The 27,303-nt window shown below is 36.6% G+C and overlaps 1 protein-coding gene across 2 annotated transcripts in view; it reads right to left on the reverse strand.

The window, feature by feature from the left end:
• LOC124158661 (lipopolysaccharide-induced tumor necrosis factor-alpha factor homolog) overlaps window positions 1-4,823 on the reverse strand; it is a 68,152-nt gene extending 63,329 nt beyond the window's left edge. The window contains exon 1 of one of the 2 annotated variants that reach the window (XM_046533873.1): window positions 4,599-4,823. In XM_046533873.1, the coding sequence (XP_046389829.1) occupies window positions 4,599-4,608 (10 nt within the window). In that variant the 5' untranslated portion in view covers window positions 4,609-4,823. The remainder of the gene's footprint in view (window positions 1-4,598) is intronic. The other variant, XM_046533872.1, reaches the window with a different exon arrangement.
• Window positions 4,824-27,303: the final 22,480 nt, after the last annotated feature.

Consider the following 27,303-nt stretch of genomic DNA (forward strand, 5'->3'; position numbering starts at 1 on the left):
CGTTTATATAATCACTCTGATACATTAAGATGTTACTTCGCAAACAATAGGCCGCACATCGCATTCGCGACAAGACATGACATCTGGCGCGGAAAATTTTCAACTCTGAACTAATTGCTCCGATATTACAGTGAGCGTTAAACAGCTTTTATTGGGGTTTGGTTGGGAGCTGATAGAGGCTCTATAGGCTAGAAGTGAGGCTTAGATTCCTTGTATAGGCTTGGATTGTGAGGCTTAGATTGTTTGCGCAATAAGGAACAGGTATCTTTCAAAGTGACACCGAGGACATCGTCTTTGAGTTGCACTATTTTTCCATTTCTGACAGAATGATCAAATCAGAGATTCTTAACCGAATTGTTAGGGTTAGTAATTCGTTTTTCCCTTGATATAAAAACTATATTTTATCAAATGCTATATCGAAAACGGGCATTCAAATCTCTCGCAATCTCTGGTGTACTAAAAAAACTTCCCGCACCACGACTGTTGTGGTGGCTTGAGGATATGTAGATGTGTGTAAAGTTATGTAGATATTTTCTCTTTATATTTCAACGAGATTAGAATAAGTGTGTCGTTGGTGAAATATAGGTCGTAAATTCAATCGAATGAGGCACAGTGCGAGTCGCACAACCTTATCTCGATGGTAATTCGAGGCAGCCCTATATGCATCTAATCTCCCCTAAGATACCTGTATCACGTGAGAGAAACGTATGTTTAGTTGGCAGTTGTCGAAAGACTGCTACTGAAAAAAAAAATATTTTTGAGTCTTCCGAGTTTCCGTGTTCTCTCTCAATTAACGGCCCCTTTATAAAAAAAAGACCAGTACCCTAATCGTTTTACTTACATCGGGCATGAGGCGACTTGCGTGATATAACCCGGGGAAATGGATGTCCTTCGCATGTTTCATCGGAACCCGCGTTTGCGGCAATTAGCATCAAGGCTCTCCGTCACTTTCCGTTTCCTCAGGTGGTGGAATAGCGTCCGATGTGTTTCAGATGTCACTAAGGGATAGAGAGCTTTTCCAGTGGCTAATGATAGCTCCCCAACCGATGATTATTAACTCCGGAAATTTCCAATTCGCCAATAAATATTCTATGTGAAACTGCCTCATTGGGGTGGTAAAATTAGTTTAGAAAAGTCTCCTGTTTGTTAATTGACAGACATGATAGAATTGGCCCCCTCAAGGAAGAAGGAAGATGATTGAGTTTAAAAAAAAAGGTAGTAAAGGGTTAAAATTTGTGTTTGGGTTAAACATCAGTGTTACGCCTGCATATTTTGTTATATTTTTAAAACAAAATCATTCTCGAATGGCCTCATACTTCTGAGATGATAGATTTTATTTTTTTTACTTATACTTATAGTATATATTTATCATTTTGCTATTTATAATTTTATGTTATGTTTAATTTCTGCTGTCCTTCCTCGAACACGATAAAAATGTAGTGTGAAAGAACAATGCGTCGCGAATAGACACTTTTCATCTCGTTCACATTGATTTTATTGTGCCCATATCGCTGCTCCCCATTCTGATTGAAATTCAGTTAATGTCTGTACTCCCTTTTATGAAATTTTACATGCCTATGTTCTTACACACAACTTCCATCCATGGTAATTGTCGCATGATGTAATAATAGAAATTGCTGCGTCTTTTATAAAATATTTTCATGAATCGCGCTGGAGTTTTGCCGTTTTTAATTCATATATTTACAAATTAAATCCCGCTGCAAATGAATTATAATTTTCAAATTTCCTGGTAGTAGGTAATTGATTCGAAAGACAACTATGAAAATTTAAAGATTCGAAGGCCATTATTAGTCAATAATTGTGCAATTGGATACTAAACTGATCTCTACATTTATTGAATTAACTTTTTTCTTAAATTAAAAGTTCCCTCTTGAAAATTTTATTCCTATTTCTGTCCTTAGGTGGGAAAATGAATTTTAAATTCAATTTCCTCTCACATTAAATTTGTATTATCCAACATAATCAACATTTTTGCTCTCAGATAGCAATCAAAACTCTCTCTGCCGAAAAGGGGGATAGTTTTTTTCATTGTGATTTCCATAGGAGGGAGGAGAGAGGGTATTCTCAAGTCGTTTTCCACTTGCTGATCCGGTTCGCTCTGGGGCTAACACAGCTAACCTGAAGGTCGCCGCTTTATCTTTCCACTTCACGGATAGACGCTACACCTCATGCCTCCACCCTCGTATCACATTGATTAGAGGGCAATGGGCAACGTAATCAATATACCATGTGTTAAATAAACAACCCGAACAAAGAATAAAGCCAACTTTTTCCAGAGAGGAACAACACATCGAATGATAAACAAAGATATTGTACGACCTACTAATTTTATTTAACGGATCAACAATTAAACTAACTATTTTGTCACCTAATGATAGGTGTATGGCAATCGAAACACGTGCTGTGAGCTGTTACATAAAATTAGCGGACAGTACCATACCTTTTTTCTTGCACACAACTTCGGGCCGGGTATTTCACATTTAAACTTAACTTTGAAATTTAAACTAATCAACCGAAGATACACTATTCCACAGTAACAGTCTAAGGTCGCATAAAGTGTGCCAAAGAGTTCTGCTCTCAAAAATTTCATGTAAGCCTCCTCCCTGAAACTTAACGTTTATTTGGTTTGGTAACGAAAGGACAGATTGGCATTGGGTCACAAGTGTACTAATTGAGAATAAATATTTCAAATAAACACGTGTAATGAGCTGTTAAATGAAATTAGTGGGCAGTAAGATATCTTTGTTTATCACCCGAGCAACGAAACGTTTTTCCTATAATTATAGCGGAGTCAGCTCAGCTGCAAGGTTCGCAACAGGGATGGAGTGATTCAACAAAATCCTCGGAAAATTCTCTTGATTTAATCCTTTCTTTATTTTCCACTGAATAACGGCGAGGACCCTGAGTTTGAAGTAAGTCGCAGCTAAGATCGTGCAATACTAAATCTACACACGGCTTACCAACCGAACGTAATCCCGTTCCTTTCACAACGTAACAATCAAATTTTTGGGAGTAGCCGCTAGAAAATGGAAATATGCGGAGAAGCAAAGCTGCTGCAAAATACGAAGAAATACTAAAATAAAGTTATTGGTGATTAGGTTGAAGCGCTAACTTAAGTACAGTACCCCGCCTTTCATATGTCATATAATGCGACTCTCTTCGTTACTACAGTTACAAAAATGCCTATCTCGTTTCGTGTAAAACTCGGCGAAATACCCTGATCGTGGATTGCGTACATTTATTAGCCTAAGACTCGTTTTTTTTTGCTTAGATTATCGTTTGAAATGTAGAATACGGCTGTTCTAATCGTACCAGCATGAGGAAAAGGAAATAAGCCAGCAGATTCAAAAATATTGTTTTTGCTCCACGATAACGGTTGACCCCTATGTCGCGATAATTTCTATAACGTAATGACATACACCAGAAATGCTATCTCGATGAGCCTTCTAAAAAAAAGCTTCATGTTTATCACGTCAATTAGAGAAAGCTAGCTGATATCTGTTATTCGAATTACCGAAATATGTCTCAGTGGGATTTTTCGTTCATTCAGCGGAGTTCAAGGAATTGATAGATTCGCAGAGGAGTTGAAAAAAAAACTTTATAAAATTTCAAAAATTGAATGACTTGAACAAATATTTCTGCAATGTTAGTATAATATCATGTAAACACGCTGTGTTTAAGTTTGAAAAATTCCGATACTCAAAAGACCCACGCATTAAGGTGGTTGTAATGCCTTACGTTCTTGAAGGGTCAACAATCTCTAACACTGGCTTTCCATGTATGATATTATCGTGTGTAATTCCATTACTTACTTTCCCCCATTCTCGTACCGATATTAAGTAATGTTATCCACACATATCTACACTAAGCGCTCACTATGCAACTCTATTTATACATGTAATCATGCTCATTTTACTAAGAACTGACTTCGGCTTCGACTGATTTTTTTTCTCCGCCCATCGTCAATGACTTAAAATTTCTGTTTCGCTTATCATATTGGGAGCAGTGTAAAGAAACTACATTGGGAAAATTGTTTCGTTACATCATGGCAGAAGAGACCTGCTCCATTTGTTATACATGCTTTCGCAGGCTTGGTGTAAAACTTTGTTTTTTATTTTTCCATCTGCAGTGTGTGAAAGCTTTATAGTGAAGTATACCCCGCGCCGACCTAAATTTTAAATTTAGAAATCATTTGGTTTCGTGAAGAATGCTTTTAGACCGCCAAGTTTCGGCGACTATCGGTGTCTCGAAAACGCCCATGGCCGACTGTTGAAATTTTTGGGAAATATATATATTTGTCATCTTTGAAATAATTTCTGTCAAACAAAAGTACACGAAACCATCAAATTTCAGAGAATAAAAACAATTGGGAAGTTGTAATATCCGTCTTTTGTTCGGTAAAACGGATCAGCGGTTAAAGATACACTTTGAATTTGTAATACACACCTATTCCTGAGTAAAAATACAATTGAAAATGCAGACAAGGAAAAAAAAAACACTTTGGGACCCTGTGATTTAAGGCACTTTTCCTCGTAGACGTAAAGTCATTCTTTCAACCGTCAAGAGTATCAACATACCTGTGCTCATCCTGACTGATGAATGAGAGACAATTGAGTGAAGAATTGCTGCTTCTCGGTAGAACACTCCCCTCTCCAAAATGCCTTAAAGGGCTTTTGAATGGGTTCCTTTCCCACAAGGGAACACTGTGAACTACAATTTAAAGAGCGCGGACGACCTGTTCCTACCTCACCGGAACACCAAGACCGACTAAACTCAAAAGCTTTCGGCGTGCCTTCTCCAACGCGTCGAGTACGCCTGAACTTCTCTCATTCCTCCTCCCCTTCCCCCTTGAAAAAAAACCAACATTCCCCTCCCCCCTCTCTCACACACTTTCTGCCATCCCACCTCCCCACTCCACCCCCACCCCCCTCTACCCCCTCCACCTCCTCCTATATCCTCCTCTCCTTTTCTCTCTCTGTCACTCTCCCTGTTTCTTTCCTCCATTTCGTCTCTATCGTGTTACGAAGAACAGTGCGGATGCCCGTCATGTGTAATTTTTATTTCTAAAACATAAAATTTATATATCAACAACGAATCATTAATGCTTGAATTCTTCTAAATGAGTAAAGAACTAATGGGTAAAGAGACATTGTTGTATCACTGGCGTTATTGTATTTTGTTTATACGCAGTTCAAATAATGGAAAAGTCAATAAACATAACATTTTAAGGGGAAAAAAGACAGCATGCTCATTCACTGTTAACAACGCTATAGGTCGCGCCAGCAACCATTCCGAAAATTAGGTTTAACCTAATGGTAACATGATCTTTACAATATCATTTTACATCTCCTTCCTTTAAGGCGTGTTTACACGGTGCACTAATCCCTACGAGTTAATGTCTTGATTTCGGTGGACTGGGAAAGAACATGTTCGAATCAAATTAAGGCCTGTTTACACGATACATTAACACGTACGGGTTAGTGTCTAAATGTATGAACGCGTGAACGAACACGAAAATGCACCGTGTAGCCACCCAACTTGTGCGAGCGCATGAACGGAAAATATAACCTGTTCTAATTTGGTTCATGCATCCGTACGTGCTCCGTTCCGGTCCACCAAAATCATTCACGCAAACGTACATTAACTTGTACGTGTTAATGTACCGTGTAACCAGGCCTTTACAGCAGGTTCTATTTTCTGTTCATGAATTCACACAACTTGTGTGGTGTCAAAGTGCATTTTTATACATTTCAGAAAATAATTTTATTGTTTACTTATGTTTATTAGTATATTTTCATGCATTCATTCTTATAAACATTAACTCGCACTGAATCATGCACTAAGTGAACAGGACTCAAGGCGATTTAAAAGTAATATTATTTAAATATTACTTAGGGTATTAAAATTTGATAGCATTAAAAATGAAAAAAAAATATATTTAAAAAAATAACTGTTTATTTTCAAAATTTGACATCACTGCCATTGGTTAAAAAGTTAAGCCAGTGAAATACTAAAAGTGGTAAAGTAGTAGTTAATGGCCAAAGTATGGCCATTTACTATTTTTCCTATCATCGTACCAAAGCAGTTCTCAGAACTTAGTGACGCAATGATTTTTTCTTTTTGTAATTTAAAAACTACCTATATTTTGATCTAAAGTAAATATCACCGTATTTATTTTAAATCAAAATGATTTAACTGGTTTATTATGTTGATTATTTTTATTATATTATTTATTTTTTAATTATTTTGATCATTACAAATTATGAAATATCGCTTTGGTGGTAAAAACATTAAGAATTTTCGACGCATAAAATGTATCAATACTGATATCTTTGTGACATAAATTGATATAAAAAATGTATCAATATGGTGCTTGGTCGGCGCCGTGGTGTACAAGAGGGAAGTTGTTATTTACTTACTTCCATTTCGCTCGTTTTTCCTTGGAGTGAATGAGGTCGTTTGCTGATACCCGAAGTCCCGATTTATGGAAACATATATGTGGTATATGGAAAGGAAAGATTAGATACGACGAATATAAATTTTCTTCACTAAACCATTCTCCCATAATTTTAAATTGTATTTTTTTCTTGGCTTAAATTTTTAACGTTGATTAATTCTAAGGAGCGTAGGTCTTTAATAATTAAAGGCAAATTTTTTGGTCAACGTTTTGGTTTATTTTTATACCTTCTTTAGGGCCTTTTTTGCAATGAGTGTGATTTTTTTATTAAAACACATCATATTCATAGTAAAAAAATCATTTATATTCACATCAAATCAACAAATTTTATTCATTGCAAAAAAAACCCTGAAGAAGGTATAAAAACATGACAAAACGATGGCTAAACTATTTTGCATTTAATTCTTAAAGATCTGCACTCCATGTCACAAATCAACGACATAAATTTAAAATAAAAAACATGCCAAAGTAGCCGCTCATGTTTCAGTGGGTGGCGTCATTCGTGTTTGGACTAATCAACTCGTTCAGGGGGAACCGCTCATTGGTGGAAACCATCCGAGCCCCATGCAAAACGCCATTGAGTAGCTGAGACAAGGTGACCAGCTTGGCAGGAGTCGGTTCTAACTTATCTTTATAGTGTCAACGCCGTCGATTTTTGGTCGTCCATAGATCGAAAAGTGGGTGACGAAGTGAAGATCGCTAAATAGGAATCTCTTTCATTTTCATCCTATCACAATCGAAATTTAAAAAAAAATTGGTGATGGGGGACATTTTAATAACCGAAAAAGGGGCTAAATCGTATCTATGTTGCAAGGTTGATTTTAATAAATAAGTCGAAATCTCACCTGAAACTTTCGAAATATTGAAAAAAGTACGACAAAATTGTCATTAAGTATGTTTTCAGTCAGATTGGCTCTATTTTTAGGTGAAGAGAGTACAGTTACGATGAGTATATGACTTTTTAATCTCAATGCGACAATGAGACTATTTTCATCGATTAGACTGCTCATTAGTGTAATCATTGTTACGGCTCATTAAGGAGCCGTAGCTATTAGGGGAGAGTTGCCTATATCGCACCGCTTCCCAAATCGCATCACCATCCTAGATACCAATGTATTAGATATACATGCAATATGATGGCTGGATTTGGCACTTCCTGCATCATCAAGCACGCCGCACTTCAATTGTGGCCACCAGTGTTGTGACAATTCAGGAGCGTAGGTATTAAGAAAAGAAGTGTCTCTTCTGCTATTTATTTCGTCTTTTTGCAAGAATGTTAAAAAAAAATAAGTAGTATTTACATATTTTTAGCTACATATCATATTTTTGAAGTCTGTTGTTTTTCATTTAATGCTATTAACAACGTGTTATGATTACGTGTTTAGGCAGTGGAAATGATTTCATATAAAATTACGGTCACTCCCAAATCGTAACGTGGAATGATTACGTGTTTAGGCTGTGGAAATGATTTCATATAAAATTACGGTCGCTCCCAAATTGCATCACGTCTCTCTATACCTATGCGATGTAAGAAGTCTTAAAAAAAAGCTGCCGTGAAGAGACTATTCCAAAGCATAAACCTTTCTACAAAACACTCGTAAGTTTTGTTTTAATTATTGCAGATTTTTTATCAAGCAAAAAAACTAGGTCTTTTATTAATGTCAAAGATATGACGTATTTAACTTTTTTCGTTCCTTATGTCACGGGTATTTTAATGGACATGTTTCCTCTGTTAAGGGATCTGAAAAATAACCTTGAATAGCTTGCCTATCTGCCTCTCATTGTCTTTGAAATATCATTTCCTAATTTTTGCCTCCAGTGGTGCGATTTGGGAAACCGGTTGCCTGAATCGCACTGTTTGCAGAGGTTTGAAACAGAATTTTTATACATGTGTTCAACTTGGAATTGACTGTCCCCAAAAATTGTGAGAAAAGTACACATTCCTCTTCATATCAAGCAGCATTAAAAACTAACGTTGCGTCACTTATTTTTGAGGTAATTCGTTTTTTTTCCAAAATTGGTGCGATTTAAGCAACGTTCCCCTATTTTATGTGCTGTAAGCAACCCGCCACACGCTTTTATCCCTCTCGCAATTTCTGCTGCAAATAACCAGAGGAAGTCGTGTTCTCCAGTCTATGCTTGACAAGCCATGATAAAAATGTTCGAGGTGAGTGAAAGAGTCGGGGAATCGGTCGGGGGATTCACTACATGATAACTGGTCTTGGTATGTGAATTAAATGAAAACCTGTGATTATTCGTCAGCCAGTAATAGTTCTCTTCCCCATCCATTTAACTTATCTGCACAAGTTTCTTCGACTCAATCGAATATACCATTTCATTGCATTTCTTAGAAATTTCCCATGAAAATTTTAACTTTGAATTTTTTAAATAAAATGTATTAGTTTTATTACACTTAAACTGCATGAGGCGTATTAGAAATTCTTTATGATGCCGCGGTAAAAAATCTCCTTTTTCTATTAGGATTATAAAAATGATATTTGTGCATCAAAATTCTGTATTTGTAGGGAGAATCATAAAACCTCACTCTGAAAGACTCATATTTTCTCCACAACTTTCATTTAAGCGGATATTATGGTTATACATGTTCTTCTACTAATTTTAAAGTCAATATTGAAGATTTTTGGGATATTTTTTTTTTGCTAATCATGTCATTGTTTAGAGTATCGTAATAGGTACATCCTGAATACCGGAACATAGTTTCCAACTTAGCACCGAAAATTTCCGGAAATAGAGCAAATTATGAGGCATTAGGTTTTATGAAAGGGGAACCCTACGAAAACGGCTGAATCTGGTAGACGGTAACTGTGAATTTGAACTAACATGAAAAAAAAAACAGTAAACCTCCATAGACTGTATTTGGGTATCGCTAAATAAGCTGCCCAGTGGGATTTTAATAGTAATAATTATAATCTTTATTGCGGATGTTTACCCATTTTACAAAATATTTTGATACTTAATAAAACATTATAAAATGTATACTTTGTAAATTTATGCACAGAAAGGATATACCATCAAACAAAACACAATCTGATTTATTAAAAAAATATAAATCCTCATTGACATACATCACATTGCCTGTTGCACGATATCTGTAAATTCCTGATTAGCAGTTAATGAAAGGTTAAACGTGTCAAAGGAATTTCCATACAAGTTAAAATTTCTTAAAATTCTTTCCATGACTATAACAAGTCCTGTGATACAAGGGCGTACCCAGGATCACACTTAAAGTGATATGTAAAAATAAAACTGGAGGCCAAGCCATGTTTGTTCGAGTTGTAGATAAGATTTAAGTACGGAAAAGGTGAATGAAATCAAAAATTTAAGGAAACTGTAACCGCTCTTTATTAGTTTTTAAAATTATTTGCTAGAAAAAATATTATTTTTTAAAAGACATTTGCGATTTTTGCTTCTAGGGGGGGGGGATGCAGCTGCCCCTTCCGGCCCCTCGCTGGGTACGCCCATGCTGTGTAATAGAAAACACTAGGTTAGACTTGGCATTGTTTAAAAAGTTTTTGGTTCACCGTAAATTATAGATTCCACAAAACTACGCCAGATACGACACAATTTGATGATTGTGACGTCATATCTCTCCTCCGTAGCCGGATTTAAGCGGATTAGACATCGAACGGAGTTTCATATACATACTACCCATCAAGGCGTCTCGATAGATATGTGGCGGTTTACTTACACGTGGATAATAACAATTTAGTTGAGCGTTTTAGAGAACTGAATGTCTGTGTTCGACGTAACATTTATTTAATTCCTTTTTCGTTTGGGGGAAAAACTAATTCTAATGCATCAAAAACAGGAAAATATCTCTCTTATTTTATAAATTCCGTCAGACCCGGAAATATAAGTGCAGCTCTAAGATGATAACCTCTGAACTGTATCTAGCACTTCGCTTTCGAGTATCAAGCGACTCTTATCCAAAGCCTGTAAGAGCTATGTCACACTTTCTGTTCGTTTGTAGCAGTTTTCGTATCGCGAGAATCATGAATCTCTTCCTCTGTATGTTATTCAGGTCTCATAATATATCTGTCTTTGCCGGATCATGCTTCACCCGTATGGCTACATGCTGCCGCAATGCATTTCAAAAGAATCCAAGTTTGCGAAAACAAAATAATTAGGAATATTGTAGGTTCATTAGTGACAGACGGATACAAAATGATCTTAAACTAAAGCCGATTCTAGTATACCTCAAGGCCTCTCCGACTAAATTTCAATATTCTTTTGCGAAAACCAATAACAAATCAATCATGAATCTTTATCTATCATCTTATGAATTACCTGTCAAATCCAAACATGGGAATCCTAAATGTGCCCTAATCCCTTCCCATATACCCACTACCACCTTACTATGCAATTTCTATGACTGGCTTCAAGAGATAAGTATGCTATACAATAAAAACAACCTCATTCCGGATTCGCTGAGAAGACAGCAGATTGGCTGGGAGATTAGACTTGGGTATATGAAGAAATATCCGCTTGGCTTGACTAGTGCCGGATCACACGTATTTGCCGCCTGACAAGTGCGGAGTCGTACCTCTATTCCGCTTTTTCGTCCATGGATCTTCCCAGAACACGCTTGACAAGTCGCTGCCCCTTAAGGGCTCTAGAAAAAGGATATATTATGGATTCCTTACGATAGGATTGAAGTTACCGTAGCTATCTGATATTTGACTTCGTCTGTCGCCAAAATATTAACTCTATCAATAACGTATGCATGGGAATAACTGGACTTCCTAGGCAAGAAATACACTGTCGGTTGGAGACGATTAGTGATTGGAGTAGCATCCTAGAAGTTACCGATTTCTGAAATTTATTTACTTCACAATGTATGTACTGCATGTACACTTACGAATTCATTGTAAACGTACAGTATTACATTTTTCGGAAGAATCTTTGGCCCATGATTTAATGATGGATAATTTTTCTCCGAAATTTTGCTTTGAAGCGTGTATTCTGGAGCAAGTCGATAATTATTCTATAATATGGGAATGGAAATATTTGATATCGACTAAAAATTTGGCAGTGGAGTGTAGAGAGATAATTTTCATGAGCGTCTTTATTTATAGTTCAACCTCAGCGCCATCAAAAGGTTTTTCAGAGTTTTAAAGTATTGTGTTTAAATAATGAAAAACACAATGGACCTAAAGGAAAATTACTGTCATCTTCAGGAATCGGTTGCTGTCGCAACGGTGAACCAAACGATGTCTAGGAAGTTTTCACCAGGAAAGAGAACCTTTTAGGAGGTTAGTTAAATGTATATGTATATATTTCAAGTATATTATTAACTTAATTCCTCGATTTCTGCAGGTTAATTGTGAAACGTTGATCATGGTCAAATCCTATTATTGATCCTATTATTCTCACTGTACACGAACAAAAAAACCTAAGATTTTTTTTCTTCGGCTCATTCTTTTTGAAACAGTTCATGCATAATGTTCTTTCTTCGAAAGAACCTGATTGCATTATCAAAATGTACTCTTTATGTCCTCTAAAGTCAATAAGGTCGTTACTAGTTGCCGTATATTCGCCATCATCCACTTATCTTTCCAGGAAACATTCATGTAATTCCTTTATCCTCGGAATTATCCATACAAAATTTTTGTTTTATCTAATTTGGCAAAATGCGGGCCCCTCGAGCTCATAATTTCATCCCTCGCCCCTCGCTCATTGGTCGAAAAAAATCGTTCCAGCGATAACAGACGACGCGTCTGTAGGAATTGCTGATGGTATAAGCAGCTTGGAGCCGGATAAAACGCCTTGTACCCCTTCCGTTTTTCAGGGAAGAGTTTGATAATCTTCTATATTATTTATACTGTATGGATACCTTTTTCTCAACTTATACGCAACCAAACTCAACAAATGAGGTACCAAAATGCACAGAATTTATCAGAGAACATGCGACGGCATATTTTACTTCCTAAATATTGCTATTGTTTCCTAAAATTGGTTTTTAAATAATTAAAAAAACAAAAAAAAAACAAAACCGGTAAATATTCCTGCCGTTAACGGCGCACAAACTGATATATTTGTTCATTTGCAACAATGTCTCGCATTCTTTAAATAACTTTTATCAAAATGCGTCTGATTCCACATTCAAGTCCCCTGTTGATACGTAAGTATGAGTCATCATGTGCGTTTAACAGAGGATAGTGTAATTATTTCCAATGTTCTGTTTAAAGAGGTCATCTGGCCTCAATTTGTACATGAACATTCCAATTAAATTTGTACATAAGACCCTGCCTTTTTTTCTACATTTTAAAATTAGAAACGCGCCTATCCCTCTGTGGACCTGCATTGAAAAGAGCGGGGGAAGCCCGCTGGGAGCGGGCGCAGCACGCTCGTGTACCTTTAAATCTCCTGTACTCGTACTTATTTTGCACTGAGAAATACCACGTTAAGGTATATTACGTAGAATGGAGGCAAATCCTGGTGTGTTTGTATTCTCTTGAGGGTTGAAAGAAATAAGACGAATCACTTTTATATGTGCTTTTAATTTAATTTATGAGAGTAAATATATTTTTGTTAAATACTAAATTGTTGATTTTTTTTACATTCCTGAGGATGCCAATGCAATTATCGATACGATGACGAGGAGCTAATATTCATTTTCATTAATCAACCCATTAACCTGGATCCGCCCAAAATATTTTTTTTGAGATTAATAATTCATATTCTAGAGGAATGGTAAGGGTCTCATTTTTACTACATTCTGAAAATATTTCGTTGATCGGAAATGTAGTTTCCGAGATACAGGCTGTGACATAAATGTCACATTGGGCGGATCTGTTGTCTTTTGGTGCAAGGTAATATTTCCCCAGAAAAAGCAAATATTTTTCGCATTTGAGCTGCACTGTTCATTTAAATGATAAAAAACACTAGAAAAACATATTATTAATTACGTTCACTATTTTCAAGCTTTTGTTTAAATTTAAAGTAAATTGTTTAAAAATTTAGCAATAATTTTCAGAGTTCCATTGCCCGCGATTCATAAATTTTTCGATGTAAATTGTGATTTTTTAAGATGTAGAAGTGTTTTGGATTTTTTCAATGCTATTTCACAAGTTTAGGGTATATTTAAATTTATAATGTTTATATTATAAACTTGTCAAATACACATCAAGAAAAATTATTTTAAATTTATGTATAAATTAAAGTTTTCGGCAGTAGTGTTATGAAATTACAGAACCTTGAATTGACACAATCAATGGATTTGTTGAAGGTACATTTAAATAATATTTTTACATGGCTAATAAGTAAAATAGTTGAAAATGCATTTCCCAATTTTGGAAAATACATAGAATAAATATACATGTTTGAAAAAATATTCTCACAACATATAAGGGTGTAATACCTTATAAAATTGAATTAAATTTGAATCAATTTGTTTCATATAAACTAAAGATTGCTTTAGAGTTCAATGCCGGTGTATACGTACCATTTTGAGTGGTAAGTAGTAAAGCAATATTTGTCCATATTTCATGCATCGCATGCAGTGCATTTGACGGAAGCGCAATGTTTTCCAGCACGGCGACGCAATCTTTTGAGACTAATTGATCATTAGCATCGTAACATATTTCACTGTCTGCCTCTGTTGAAAATGAAGTAGTACGGCGACTATACTTGCCTTTGCATCGATGTATGGTCAGTAATGTTTGCATTATTATTCGCCTGATCTCTAATTCTGACATGCAATGACAAGATTTCGCTCGTGAACAGATTGTGAACAGCTTCAGATTGTGAACAGCTAAATCCAAAAGTCAAGGAAAATATTCCACCATTACCACCAAAACTGATTGTCCTCCGCCGAATGAATTACATGCAAGGATGGATACCAAAATACTCCACAATCATACTCCTGCCAAAAGAGAGTTTTTTCAGTGGAAAAATCCCTCTGAAACGTTCTTTCAATTTAGTGATCTACAGCGAAGCTACCAAAATTTGTCTATTATGTCGGGCATCGTATTGTCTGCACAGTGAAGGTATCTACTCATCACAAAGAACCTATTCCTTCGCTAGGCTACTGTAACCATTGAGTTGTGAGCACCCTCAGAATCTTCCCAGGAGCATCGCTTGGATGGAAACCAGTTACAACCTCATAACAGTAAAATCCCAATGAAAATTTTTATCTCCTCTTTACTGATGCTAGAAGATGAAAAAACTATAGAAGTAGTATAATTATCTAATTCTGCCATGAGAAAAAAGAATGTCATCCGAAAAAACTATTTAAAAAATTTCTACACCAAATTTTTCCCTCTATTCAGGAAGATCTGTTTCGGGGAATAACCTATTTCTTACAAAATGACCTTCTTGGCGCAAATTGGCAGCTTCTTTTTTTCTTTTTGCTATGGGAGAAGTGATGTAAGCTTCGTTGACTTCGAATCCTTTTTCTTACATCTAACTGGTACCGAAATACTTCAGGACTTCTCTTGAAATTCATTAGTATTATCATTATCAAGCTGCAAAACAAGCTCCACTCTTTCCCGAAGTTGTCTTCCCGTTAAATTTTCCACAAGTCCACCAGCCTGGTTATCTGCAATGTCCTCATCAGTGACAATAGCTGCTTCTGGTAGCTCAAGGTATATTGTACTTCGTCAAAGTCTTCGTTTTCCGGAAGCTATTTGGCTTCACACAGTATAATATCTCTGAGCTATCGATATCCCTAATATTAAAAAATGTAATTCAAAAGTAATTACCGAAATAAAAGTTAATAAATGCAAATTTATCGACTAATTGATAAATAATAAGTCTTTTGGCGGGAATACGAAGGAAAAAACGTTGAAAATGGAATAAATTCTAACTAGAGCATAAAATTCGAAACTCTGAAGATTTGCATAGGGATCCGCCCAATGTGACATTTATGTCACAGTAACATTTATCAGATTATATTACAGAAATGGAAAGCAATACCAAACACATTAATGTATCATTAATAATTTTGTATCATTATGTTGATATATGCCAAAAATTGTCTCTGTAGCGCATATAGTTAATGAAAAAATTAAATATTTACACAAAGCGAACGTCCATTTTTAGTGTCTATGGAAGGCGCATAAGTACCAGGGGTACTCAAAGGATAGGTCTTCACTCTCACTTGACAATTCTTACCTTGAATTGAAGCACTTAGCTTCCTCTTTCTTATAAGGTATAAAACACAACAATATACCGTGCCCGAACGATGCAAGAGCCATTACAGTGGAGCGATACAGGGTGTGACATTTATGTTACATTGGGCGGATCCAGGTTAATCAACCCAAAAATTTGGCATAAAATTTAATTTAATCGTTAATCTTTATAAGAGTTAGCTTTTATTAGTTTAAATTTTACGTGAACTGATTCAGCACTAACATCAGTTAATTTTTTCCGTAAAATTGTGGTGAATATCGATATTTCCTAATTCGGGAACGAAGCTTGTCCAACAGAGAATGGGTGAAATGACACGCTATAACGCTATATAAAAATGCAATACAGAAGAGTAGTTGTGAAATAATGCAATGAATAGGACAAAACAAATGCATGCTAACAGAAAGGGAGTTGGGAAGATTGGCTACACAATTTCTTCGTTTAGTTTATCGTCATTTTTATATATAGCAGAAATATAAACTTCAAGGCAAAAACAACTTTTTTAAACTTAAACTTTTATCAGTTATTTTTTCAGAAAAGTCAGTTTTTAAATCAAACCAGTTACTTTTTACCGAAGCCAACTTAACTTTTATCAGTTAAGTTTTTGCCCACTTTCCCAGCTATCGTATACAAAGAAAAGTTTATGCTTAAAGCTAATGTCGTGCCCCCTATAAACTATGTCGTTGAGTCATCCAGTCGGTTTCCTTTCTCAAGCACTCAATAACTTCAATGATATATTGATGTTTTGTACTTATGATGGTGTTCATTGTCAATCATCCGTTTATGGTCGATTCTCCGTGGCACGTTGTTGATTATTCTACCGATAAAGGTCCTTCCCGCTGTTTTACTTAGTTCGGTCCTTTATGCACAGCTCCTCCTCATATTTGCTTTCCGCCTTCTTATATCCTTTTCTTTAGAAATTACAGTTGAAAAAGTTGTGAATCTGAGTTTATTTGCCAAATTAACGCATGAAATAGAAAGAAGTTAAAGAAAAACCATCCGCGTTCTGGTTCGTGCTTTTCCATACCACAGACCGGAAAAATCAGGATCCCGGAATCTGAGGTTACATTAACTCCTAAAGTATGATTGTAAGCGAAATTGTTGTGAAACCCACGCGTGGGTTTAAACCCAGCTTGTATATGTATGGCCGGCATGGTAGAATTTGAAAATGGAAACAAGAAACGCCGATCAAATTTTCTAAATTGGTCTTTATGAGAAAGTTCGGGAAGTCTTCGGACACTATTGTTCCTGTTCTAAATATTTCAAACCTATGGAGAGTAAATCACTACGTCCAAAAACTAGCCCGTTATGGCAATAAACTGTGAAAAATGTAGCATTCAACTTTATATTGACGAATTTAATTAAAAGTTTATACAAAGAATTTTATGGTTTTACGATGAGTGAGAATGATCGACAAATAATGAGCGTATGCAACCCGCGTGCCACCCAAAATGTCTGCCTAGGGTGGCACGCGCTCACTCTTGGGGCCTTATCTCGGGAACCACTTGTCGCAAATGGAAAATATTTTTGGTGCAGCATTTCAAATGTCCAATGTATCGTTAGTTACTATAGAAAATTAGTTGAAAAATAGCTGCGCCTTCTTATCGCCATTCATGCCCGAAAAACAGCCAAAAATTCTAAAATTTCTCAACTTTGAGTGCGGTGCGGCACGTCTTTCCCTCATCCAACTGCAATAATATTTTACAGGATATGTTTTTACACCAATTGGTACAAAATAACGGGGAGTCCCGAAAGAAATTCGAAAAATCTAAAAATAAGGGCCACCTTCTTGCGCCATCCCAACCCTTTTAACAGTAATTTTATAATTATTTTAGTAATTATTGATAGAGTTATAATGCACAAAACCAGTTAGTTAGCTACCAAGTCAAAATATTTATTTACAATGTGTGAGTGGGATACATTATCCATGAAATTGATCTGTGGTTCTTAAGTGTGGAAATTTGGCAGATCTACTTAACCTATAGATCACCTGAGGCAAAATAAAATGCGGTTTTGTCATTTTTGACGACGTTTAAAAAGGGTTTTTTCCCAAACAAAAATCCCAGAGGTTTTAGGTCTCCACAGGAATCGTGAGTAAATTAGTTTTATCTGCCCTCTCGATAAATTTGAACTAGAGGGCTCCCGGACGTTCGGATACACCACTTGTCAAACAATTTGTTCTGCCATTCCAAACCATATTCTCAAGCAACAAACTCGTAAATGAATCAGTTTAAAAATATAAATATTATGTTAATAAGAGAATTTATTTTCAAACGTAAATCTTTTTCGACGTTTTAATAATAGCAGTGCTTATATTTCCGTTTCTTTTTTCCCAGTAGATGCTTAACATGTTGGGTTTCCGCCTTTGCATTTAAACTATTGTTCAATTTTTTTACTTTAGCAAACAGTGATTGAATTATAGAATGAAATACATTCCATATAATATTACATCATTTTATCTCTTTAATTTCTGCCAACAGCGCCAGAAAGATTTTTCTTCGTTTCAAAATAGATTTTCCTTTAAATTAAAATTGATGTTGTCTATACAATATACTTATTATCGAATCTTTTTAATATATATAAATTTTACATCCATATCAGCGTGATGTTATAACTAAAAATATTGAAAACCTTTTGGCACAGGTAGTAGGTAGGCACAATACATACTCGTTTTCAACCATTAAATATACATTAATTATTATTGTAATTTATGAGTTTTAACTGTCGTAGCGGTAAATGCGATTAAAATCTTCATATATGGTCATAATATGGTTATATGTCCTTTTTTATTCAAATTCAGGCATCAAAAGGTTTGTTTGTGCCATGAGGTAGTCGGCTAGCTAGTCTTAGCTTAAGCATCAATGCTACTTTAAATCATCTTCGATTTTTAATGAATAAAATTTAAACCTTGTTTCTCTACAGATTTATTAATGTTTATTAATTTTCCACAGAATTATTTATATAAAATTTCTGTGGAAAAATCAATTTAAATTTTTTCATCTAAAATGTTCATCAAATTCCATAAAGCATCACCAACTTTATCTTCGATGCTGTTTGTCTGTGTGCATCATTAGTATCAAAGTAAAAATAGATCTATCCTTTGGCGTGATTGGAGAAACTGATGTATCGTTAAAAGGACTATCTTCGACTCATTGCACTTAACAACCACTTCCCTGCTCACGGAGACATCTGACAAATGGAGAAGTAGCCTAGAGAGAGAGAGAGAGAAAGAGCCATCATCTTGTCGGGCGCCGTTTGAGGCAACTGAGAGGATATTGGCTCGGCTCCAGCGGATCCGATTCACTGGTTTCTCCGTCTGCTCCGTAGCTTATTTTTCGACCGCATTCCCCTTCGAGGGTCTACCGTTGAAATTTGTTTTCAGTTTGAGGTGTGCGCGAATGCTCTGAAGGCATCGACTCGGATAGGGCAATAATTAATATTATTAATAATAATAATAATAGTATATTTTTATTGCTCCTTAAACATATTAAAATATCGTAACATATACATAGATACCGTATCATTACACAATTTTTTCTTCCAAATACGTCTTTATTCTTTTCAAATTGCAATTTTTTTCTCGTCTCCCTCCTTCAAGCTCTTTTATCCAATGGCGTCCAACTACCTTCTTTTTTTTTTGCTACCCTCTTGCTACCCTCTCTTCAATCCTCCCTCAACTCCCAACAACTCTTTGGCAACCTTCCATTAGTCTTCATTAAAGTAAAACATAAACATTATCAATCGAATTAAACACGAGGTTTTGCCAGGTTTCTTATAAGTTTTAAATCCCTCCGAAAACAGATCTAAAATACCGTGAATTCAGTGACCGGCTCAGTATTTACTCATTTTTATGTGGCATCTTCCTTTTATCGGTGGGTGTTAGTTAACTTTTGCTTCATTTTATATCAATCCAGTATGTCCGGACTACATCATCATTGCACTCATACACATCATCTTTGAATGATAGATGGCATATGCGTAAGAGGAGGATGGATTATCTATATTTTACGGAGAATAGCCTACGCAATGGTTATTTCATGCATGAGATTGTGTCATGAGTTCATTATGAGCCATGAATTTTGAACTGGTCGCAATCGAGCTGGTGTAAAATTTTTTTCGAGATTAGACCTAATTCTTAAATACTCCAAATCAGTTTTTCTTAAACTCGACATACTTGTTTTTAGTTATAGCAGCAGCAGTGTACCAAACTATGTAAAAAAATTCCTTCTTAGAAAATATTCGATGAGCTTTAGCAGTGAGTGGTGCAAACACAGGTGAATATACAATGCCATTGGAATTATTTGGTCGTCATTAATTTCAAGGACCAAAATATCGGTGCGGGTTTGCCTGAATTCATTTCAACAGCTTTTGCAAAAATTTTCGATGGAGAAACGAAAATAATCATGATAAATGAGACCCCTTTTCCTGTTAGGAAAAATACTGATCTTCACTTTTCCTCTAGAAAATTTATTTTTCGAGCTGATCTCTAGCATCTGTTTGGTTAGTCCGCATGATGTTTAAGAGTAATGTTATTTAGATAAGTCTTGTGAATTTTTAATAGAGGAAATTTTAAAGTAAATTTCATTATATTTCCTTCACGCGTAAGTGCTCACAGATTCCATCAGCATTTGCAATCGTTTTCTTAAAATTTAATCCCATAAAATATCGGCCATGTCGCCATTAATTTCATCTCTTTTCCTGTTTCCTTTCGCGATATCGTTGGAATTTTTAAAATGGTTTTTCTTCGAAATGGCTTCACCCCCATAACATAGTACATTGCATCATTGGGCGTGACCTTCCTTGATTCCCCGAGTTGACCCCCACTCTAGATCACACCCTGCAGCCGCTGCCTCGTGTCCGCTTCTTGCCACCTCATTGTGACTCTCCGCTCCTCTTCTCTCATGCCTTCTCTCGATTGGAATAAACATTTCTTAAGGTTCCCGACCGGTTTAATGGCCGTGGCAAAAGCCATTGTGGCAACCATTACTGCGCACCTTGTTTAACTGTCAAGAAAGCCGGGAAGCCTTTGTAGTATTTCTTAATTAATTGGAAGACAAATTAAAGGAAGTCTTTCTTTAAAAATGGAGCGTAACCAACAACCTAGTTTATTCACAAGCATCATAGCAACATATATAGCAAATTCCATAGCAACATTGATACATAGGGCGCGTTCCGCAATTCACTGGCAGTACTGCTACTGCTGCAGCAAAACGGAACGGAAAACAGTACTGCCACTGTAAGCAAGTCAGTGATTTCGGAACGGTCAACAGTAGCTCCCGTTGATAATTTCGCGAGAAACAATCAATCCCATTTTCAAAGTAAAATGAATACATACGTTGTTAGCATGAAAGTTCGAAATTGATGGATTGCAGCCTAAAGAAATATTTTTTAATATCCACTGCAATTGAGGAGAGTCACGTAAGACCTTTAAAATTAAAAGTACTTCAATCTCAGGAGGAAAAATGCCTTCAAACAGTGCGTGAACATAATAAAGAACAATTTTCGAGGCACCGATACAGGAACTAATTAGGTGTCTCTCAATATTCATGCTTGAAGCAACGTTAAACGCAATACACGCTATACACTTCACATTATATTTAGTACCTCATCACTGGCACAAAACAATTAGGCCAGTACCCTGAAACTTAAGCAGACGATAACATGCGTACAGTTAATATGGTAGAAGAATGTATAGGGAGACGAATTTCCAACGTGTAGTTAAAATTGCTTTTGCCATTACTTAGGTTGTTATTATGCTCACCCGTTAAACGGTATGGTGAAACAAGAAAGTTTATGCATCAATGAATTGCATTGATGAAAGGAATCAAGAAAGTTTATGCATGCGTTTATGTAACACATGATGTACATACATGCGTTTAAAACGTAATTTTAATAACAATAGTTTCTAGCGTTGAAGTTTTTAGGAATTACTTCTTATCTACCACTGGAATTTACGAGACATTTTTCAAGACAACATCGGTAAATCTCACGTAGTTAGCAAATATTTCATATAGGTAATCAAACATTCATTCGCGCACAACTTGCCATTTTCACATCCGATACATATTTATAAGTGTAAATTAGAGTTCTTTTTCTCAGTTTACGTGAATATATTATGAATTATGTCCGTTATGCTTCATTTAATTTGGACCATATAACAAAGCGGTTGCTGTGTTCCAAAAACAGGGGAACATCGGCTTCCGTCTGCTTACTGCCGCTACTGCTGCTCTCGGCTTGCAGTATCCACACACAGTAGAGTCCACATTAGGGAACGTCATCAAACTACTGACGTCATGGGTTACTGCACCGTACTTCCAGTCGATTTTGGAACGATCTGGTAGCACTGTCAGTACGGCCAGTGAATTTCGGAACGCGCCCTTATTCTTAACACCTCCTCCTCCTCCAGAGTTAAGTAAACAACACTTGAATATTACACAATACTATTTTAAATTTTACAAACCGTTTGTTATTCCTAGAATTCAATTTAAGAAGGTTAGATATTACCGAAAAATACAATCCATAAGGAAAAAACGGTTGACAAAAATTGTAAGAACTGGCAGAGTGATTGAGTAAAAGCGAATCATAAAATCTCGAATATTACAATAGAGGATCGTGTAGATCGCCTCCAGATGTGTTTTCATTCGACGCGCATGTAAATGGGTTCACAAAAGGCGCCACTCCCGTCGCTGACGGATAGAATAATCCGATTTGCAAATTAGGTATAATTAGGGCTTATAACCGATATTTATATACTTAATTATGTGATCCACGAAATGCATAACTTTTCAATGCTATTCCCATCATACAAAAATTCGATTGCAAAATATTGGAAAAAAAGTGGATCGCATTGCACTCATCACCGCGCCGCGGACGTTTTTGAAAACCGATTAAAATGCGACCGAAATCAGCCTTCTATGAGATGGAATAGGGTAGTTTCCTTCATCAAAGAAAACGAAAGGCATTGATTGCGATTCGTTACCCACCATTACTGTATTCATAATATACAAATTATTTCGTTTTAGAAATACCGGTTTAGACGAATGGCTATGGTCCATTTTTATCCTCATTTGAAAAGGGCCAGATTGGCGCCCATGCGATGCCACTCCACGTGACGTCACAGGGACCTAGTTTCTATACGAGAAGATTGGAGTTATACATCGTCTGAGGTTATCAATGCATGCATGAGGCGCAGAGCTCAGGGAAACATGTCTTAATAATCACTTATTAAAACTGGCTAAGGTCGGAAAGTTTTCTTCGTTTGATAAGGTATTAATAATCCTTATTTAAGCCAAGCGCTACCAGTCAGCAGGGTACTCAGCTACCCACTAGCAGCCTGCGTCGTATCAGCGCTCAACTCGCCTCAAGGTCACCTCATAAGGCGGCAGCGGGAACCAGAAATACTCACACGGAGAGATTTCCCGGCATTCATACTTACGCGTCGCGTTTTCGCGCGCTTGAAAATTTTCGCTTTTCATTTAATCGCGAAAAATAGATATCGTCATTTAAAAATCTAAAAGCGTGAAATACGTACTCCAGGAGTAATAATCTTTCGATTTAGGAAAAAAAAACATAATAGGAAACCACCTTATTGGGCCTCCTCTTTGCAGTCCCCTTGGTTGAGCTTGAGGAATAAAAACTTTAGAGAGCCACCGTATTGATAACCATATTTCCTATTATTTGAGGAATTACGGAACCCACCCTACCTTAATACGCTACTTTTTCCATCCCATACTCTTTCTTACTTGTGAATTGATGGCGCGCCAAGTCGGTCATTTTTCCGTGGTTTCGTTCACGGTCACCGTTCACTGCACAGTGAGTGCCACTTGATTGATGGATGGTGATGGAGAGAGAAATGTCAGTGTTTCGAGATGAGTGTGACCAGATAAGCACTCGATCTTCCGATGACATCTTCATTTCGGGGACTTTCCGGCGTCGCTCCACGTGTGGCCCTCACTGCGTGCTCAGTGCACAGAGGTGGAACGAAGAAAGCTCGACTTGAAAGCACTGGTTGGAATTGCCGCAAAAAAATACTTAATGTAAAAGTTTTCAAGCGATTAAAACCCAGTAACTATGGAATGAAAACTAATAAACACTTCGGAGACCTCAGCAAATGTATGCAAGAGTAAAATTTAAAATGTATAAAGTAAATGTATAAATGTAAAGAGTAAAAAGTATACTGCGCGAATACCAAACGCTGATGGCAACATTGAAACCCATTGATTTAATGGGAAACAGGATGTAGCCAGAACTTTACATCGGCGGGAGCTTGTGTGGTGTGCGTGTTGTCTATACTGTCAACTCTCACGCTTCAGGACACCATACATTTCATTTTATCAGCTATATATTTCGTTTGCGTGCGGCTGAAAGTGAAATTCGTCGTTGGTTATTGGCATACATGTTGAAATGTGACTATAAAGAAAAGTTGAGTATCAGATTATCGATGCCCCTGGGCAAGTAATCGCCTAAGCAAATTCATTGGTCGTCGCCACAAGAGATCAAATTGCGATAGGGACTGAAGCCCCAAAAGTCTCCCCCCCCACCCTACATCCGTGCATAATAGAAGAAGTTAGCAAATTGAGTGCTCATCAATATACTTAATGAAATCCTAACACTTACTCTTCCTCGAGAGCATTTAATTTAATTGAAAAACAAATTTCAATGGAAATTAACAATATGTATGGTACCTAAGCAATTACTATTACCCTAATCGGCCAGCCAAGCCCATCAGGGATCACGTGATATGGGTTTTTGTCATTACAACCTTAGACGCGAGCGCTGAAGACGAAAATCACTCTTGTTTATACTTTCTCCTAGGATACAATATTATTAGTATTAGTTCTCAGATTTAAAACAGATTTTTATGCATTACCAACAGTTACATTAGGGTGGTACGTATAACACTTGTGTAGTAGATGATTATTCGCGAGGCATTTCCATTGCAGTGTGTGATATAAGGTTTTTAAAGGTCTCCATGAAAATTTCCAGATCATGTTTAACATAGTTAATGTTTATTTTATTTTTTAATTTTCATTGTTTCGCATCGTTAATATTGATACCTGAATACGCGGCCATTGTTTTTTCGCACAGTGACGTCAACTTTCACACAAATTAAATCATAAATTAAAATACTGCACCTGCTAACCAAACATCCTTAACCGTCCCTCCACCTCTTCCACTCCAACATAACACCCCGTCCGAGTCTTACCACATAAATATGGAAATGATAACTGAAATAAGTCCTTCCTGATGATACCTCCTTTCGACACCGGTCGCATCAATAGATAATTGTGAAACCTTTGCGATTGCCTTTTTTCTGCACTCTCATGAAGCTGTTCCATCATGTTTCGCTTGACGCTAGTGAATATGGCATTTGCGTTGAGATGATATTCATAGCAGCGCAAATGCGATGATGAAGATCGTATTTTGAAATGCATTCGAGCGGCAGTCATCCTTTTTCTTCTCAATACGGGATATATGAGTTCTCTTACATAATATTTTCCCGCTTTGGAAATATTCACACTAGATCACCGCGAAACAAACCAATACTCTCCCATTGAATTTAAATTGTCTCCTTGCTTATAATATTCTTCGAAGAAGTACTTTCCTTAATTATTAAGAATTTTTCGAACTAACTATTCCTTTACTCCAAGAGGATAGAATAGAGTAGCCTAAATTGACAATGTTTTGAGAATACCATAAAAATCGCTTGTTACCCGTTAAAAGGCCAAAAATAAAATATGTCAAAGTGTAATGTGTTCTGTTTGCTCCGCGTTATGTATGCAAGTTTATGGCACTGGATGTTTTTCAAAGAACAAGTGACTTTGTACGCAATCACGCGCAACGTTATGTACGCCAAGTAATAAATTTGCTCTGAAAAATCATTTGACTTAGCTGGGATTGGAACCCAAATGATTGATGGTCAGGTATGCTAATAGCTACACCAACGAGCCATCTGGCACTGCGATTCTCACACTGGTTTCATCGAATCCTCCTCGGTTAACCGAGACTTAAACACTACACCTTGCTTAGTTAACCTGCAGTCTGAGAATCACCTTGGAGGAAGATGGTTTGGTGGCAAGGGCGGATGCAGGATTTTTTTCTGGAGGGCTTCTCATATTTGATATAAAAACAAGATATAACAATTACTTCACGGAATTATCTCTTTATTTTAATATGAAAGTAATTAAATGAAATTTAATGATTGAGACTCCATGATACACAAAACAAAACGAACGTTATTATAATTACTTTAAAATCTTGTCTATTTTTAAGCGTCTGGGGAGGGGGAGGAGGGACATGTCCACTAGGGCGGATCGCAAAAATCGATTTTTTTCAAATCCATCTGGCCCAATGAAAAAAAGTTGTGGGACCGATCAAAAATAAGGCCTGAAAAATTTGAGACCTGTACGTGAACCCCTGACCCTCGCTCAAATGCAATTTAGGGGGGGAGGGTCAAAATTCGAAAAATATAATATTTTATGGTCATTCCCTATAGATTTTGCCGAGTTACTGCCCTGTTAGGGCCAAAATTTCGTGCATTTTGACGTATCTGTCACCGTTTAGCCACAAAATGCCTAATTTGAGTCCGCGTCCGCGAAGAAAATATTCCAACGCCCACGCAGTGTCGCGGATACCAGAGTCGCAGGCCGATCCCTTCCCCTCCACGCTCGCTTCTCCCCCTCCCACGCCTCTAACACAGCAAAATTCATCCCGCGCATGCTGCTAGGAGGTCGTTTATCTTTCATAATATAAATCAGAAGATGGTAGACGGTAAAAAACGATGCGTAGTGAGACGACTTGTCCCTTATTTGGCGCCTCGTCGGCGTTAAACAAATCGATGTTACCAACTTTTAGAGAAGTGATGAAATAATTTTAGACCTGCGCACGCAGGAAAGGAGACTACGGTCTATGAAGACGCCTCTCGAGTGGCTATGAAGGTGTGCGAACTATGGTGACGCGCTTCTCTTCCATTATGAATGTGACTAAATAGATTTAGCGGTACCACAGGAAGTACTAAAACTTACGGAAAATCTAATACTACTAATAGGCCATAAGTGGGGTTTTATTGAAGTATAAGACTCAAACAGTTTTTAAGGAACATTTTAAATTATACGATATTTTTGCGTGTAAGTGCATGGAGGAGCATAAGGCTCCCCCAATGAGAAGTATTTTGAGAGACAATCTGACGAAAAGAAAGATGATGGCTGCTGGATTGAACCCTAAAGAAATTCGACAACTTAGGAAAAAAGGGAATCGTAGGCGAGCTATGAGTCATCATCGTCAATTCTTGCACGGGAAAATAGTATCAAAAGTTTTCTTCATCAATTCATCCGAAGAAAATTAAAATGGCGAGAAATTAGCCGATTTGTATCTCTACTTTCCTCATGAAATAAACATTAAGGACTATAACCTCAAATTGGAACTTCTTCGGGGAAAATGCGTCTGCCAACTGTGATAGAGGTATATGCAAGAACCAAGCAACAGCAATGATCGTTCCCGCAACTTTAGCTGACGCAAAAGTCATAACTTCGTAAGATATATCAAAGCTAGTGTACCGGAATTACTTACGTAGACAGAAAAAGATGCTAATTACTGTGAATAAGAAAAGAGAGGTGTCATCAAAGGGTCTCATTTTATTGGAATGAAAGACTATACTCTTGTCTGATGAAAAAAGG

This window comes from Ischnura elegans, chromosome 5 (assembly GCF_921293095.1).
Source record: "Ischnura elegans chromosome 5, ioIscEleg1.1, whole genome shotgun sequence".
In the NCBI taxonomy this organism is placed as follows: Eukaryota; Metazoa; Arthropoda; class Insecta; order Odonata; family Coenagrionidae; genus Ischnura; species Ischnura elegans.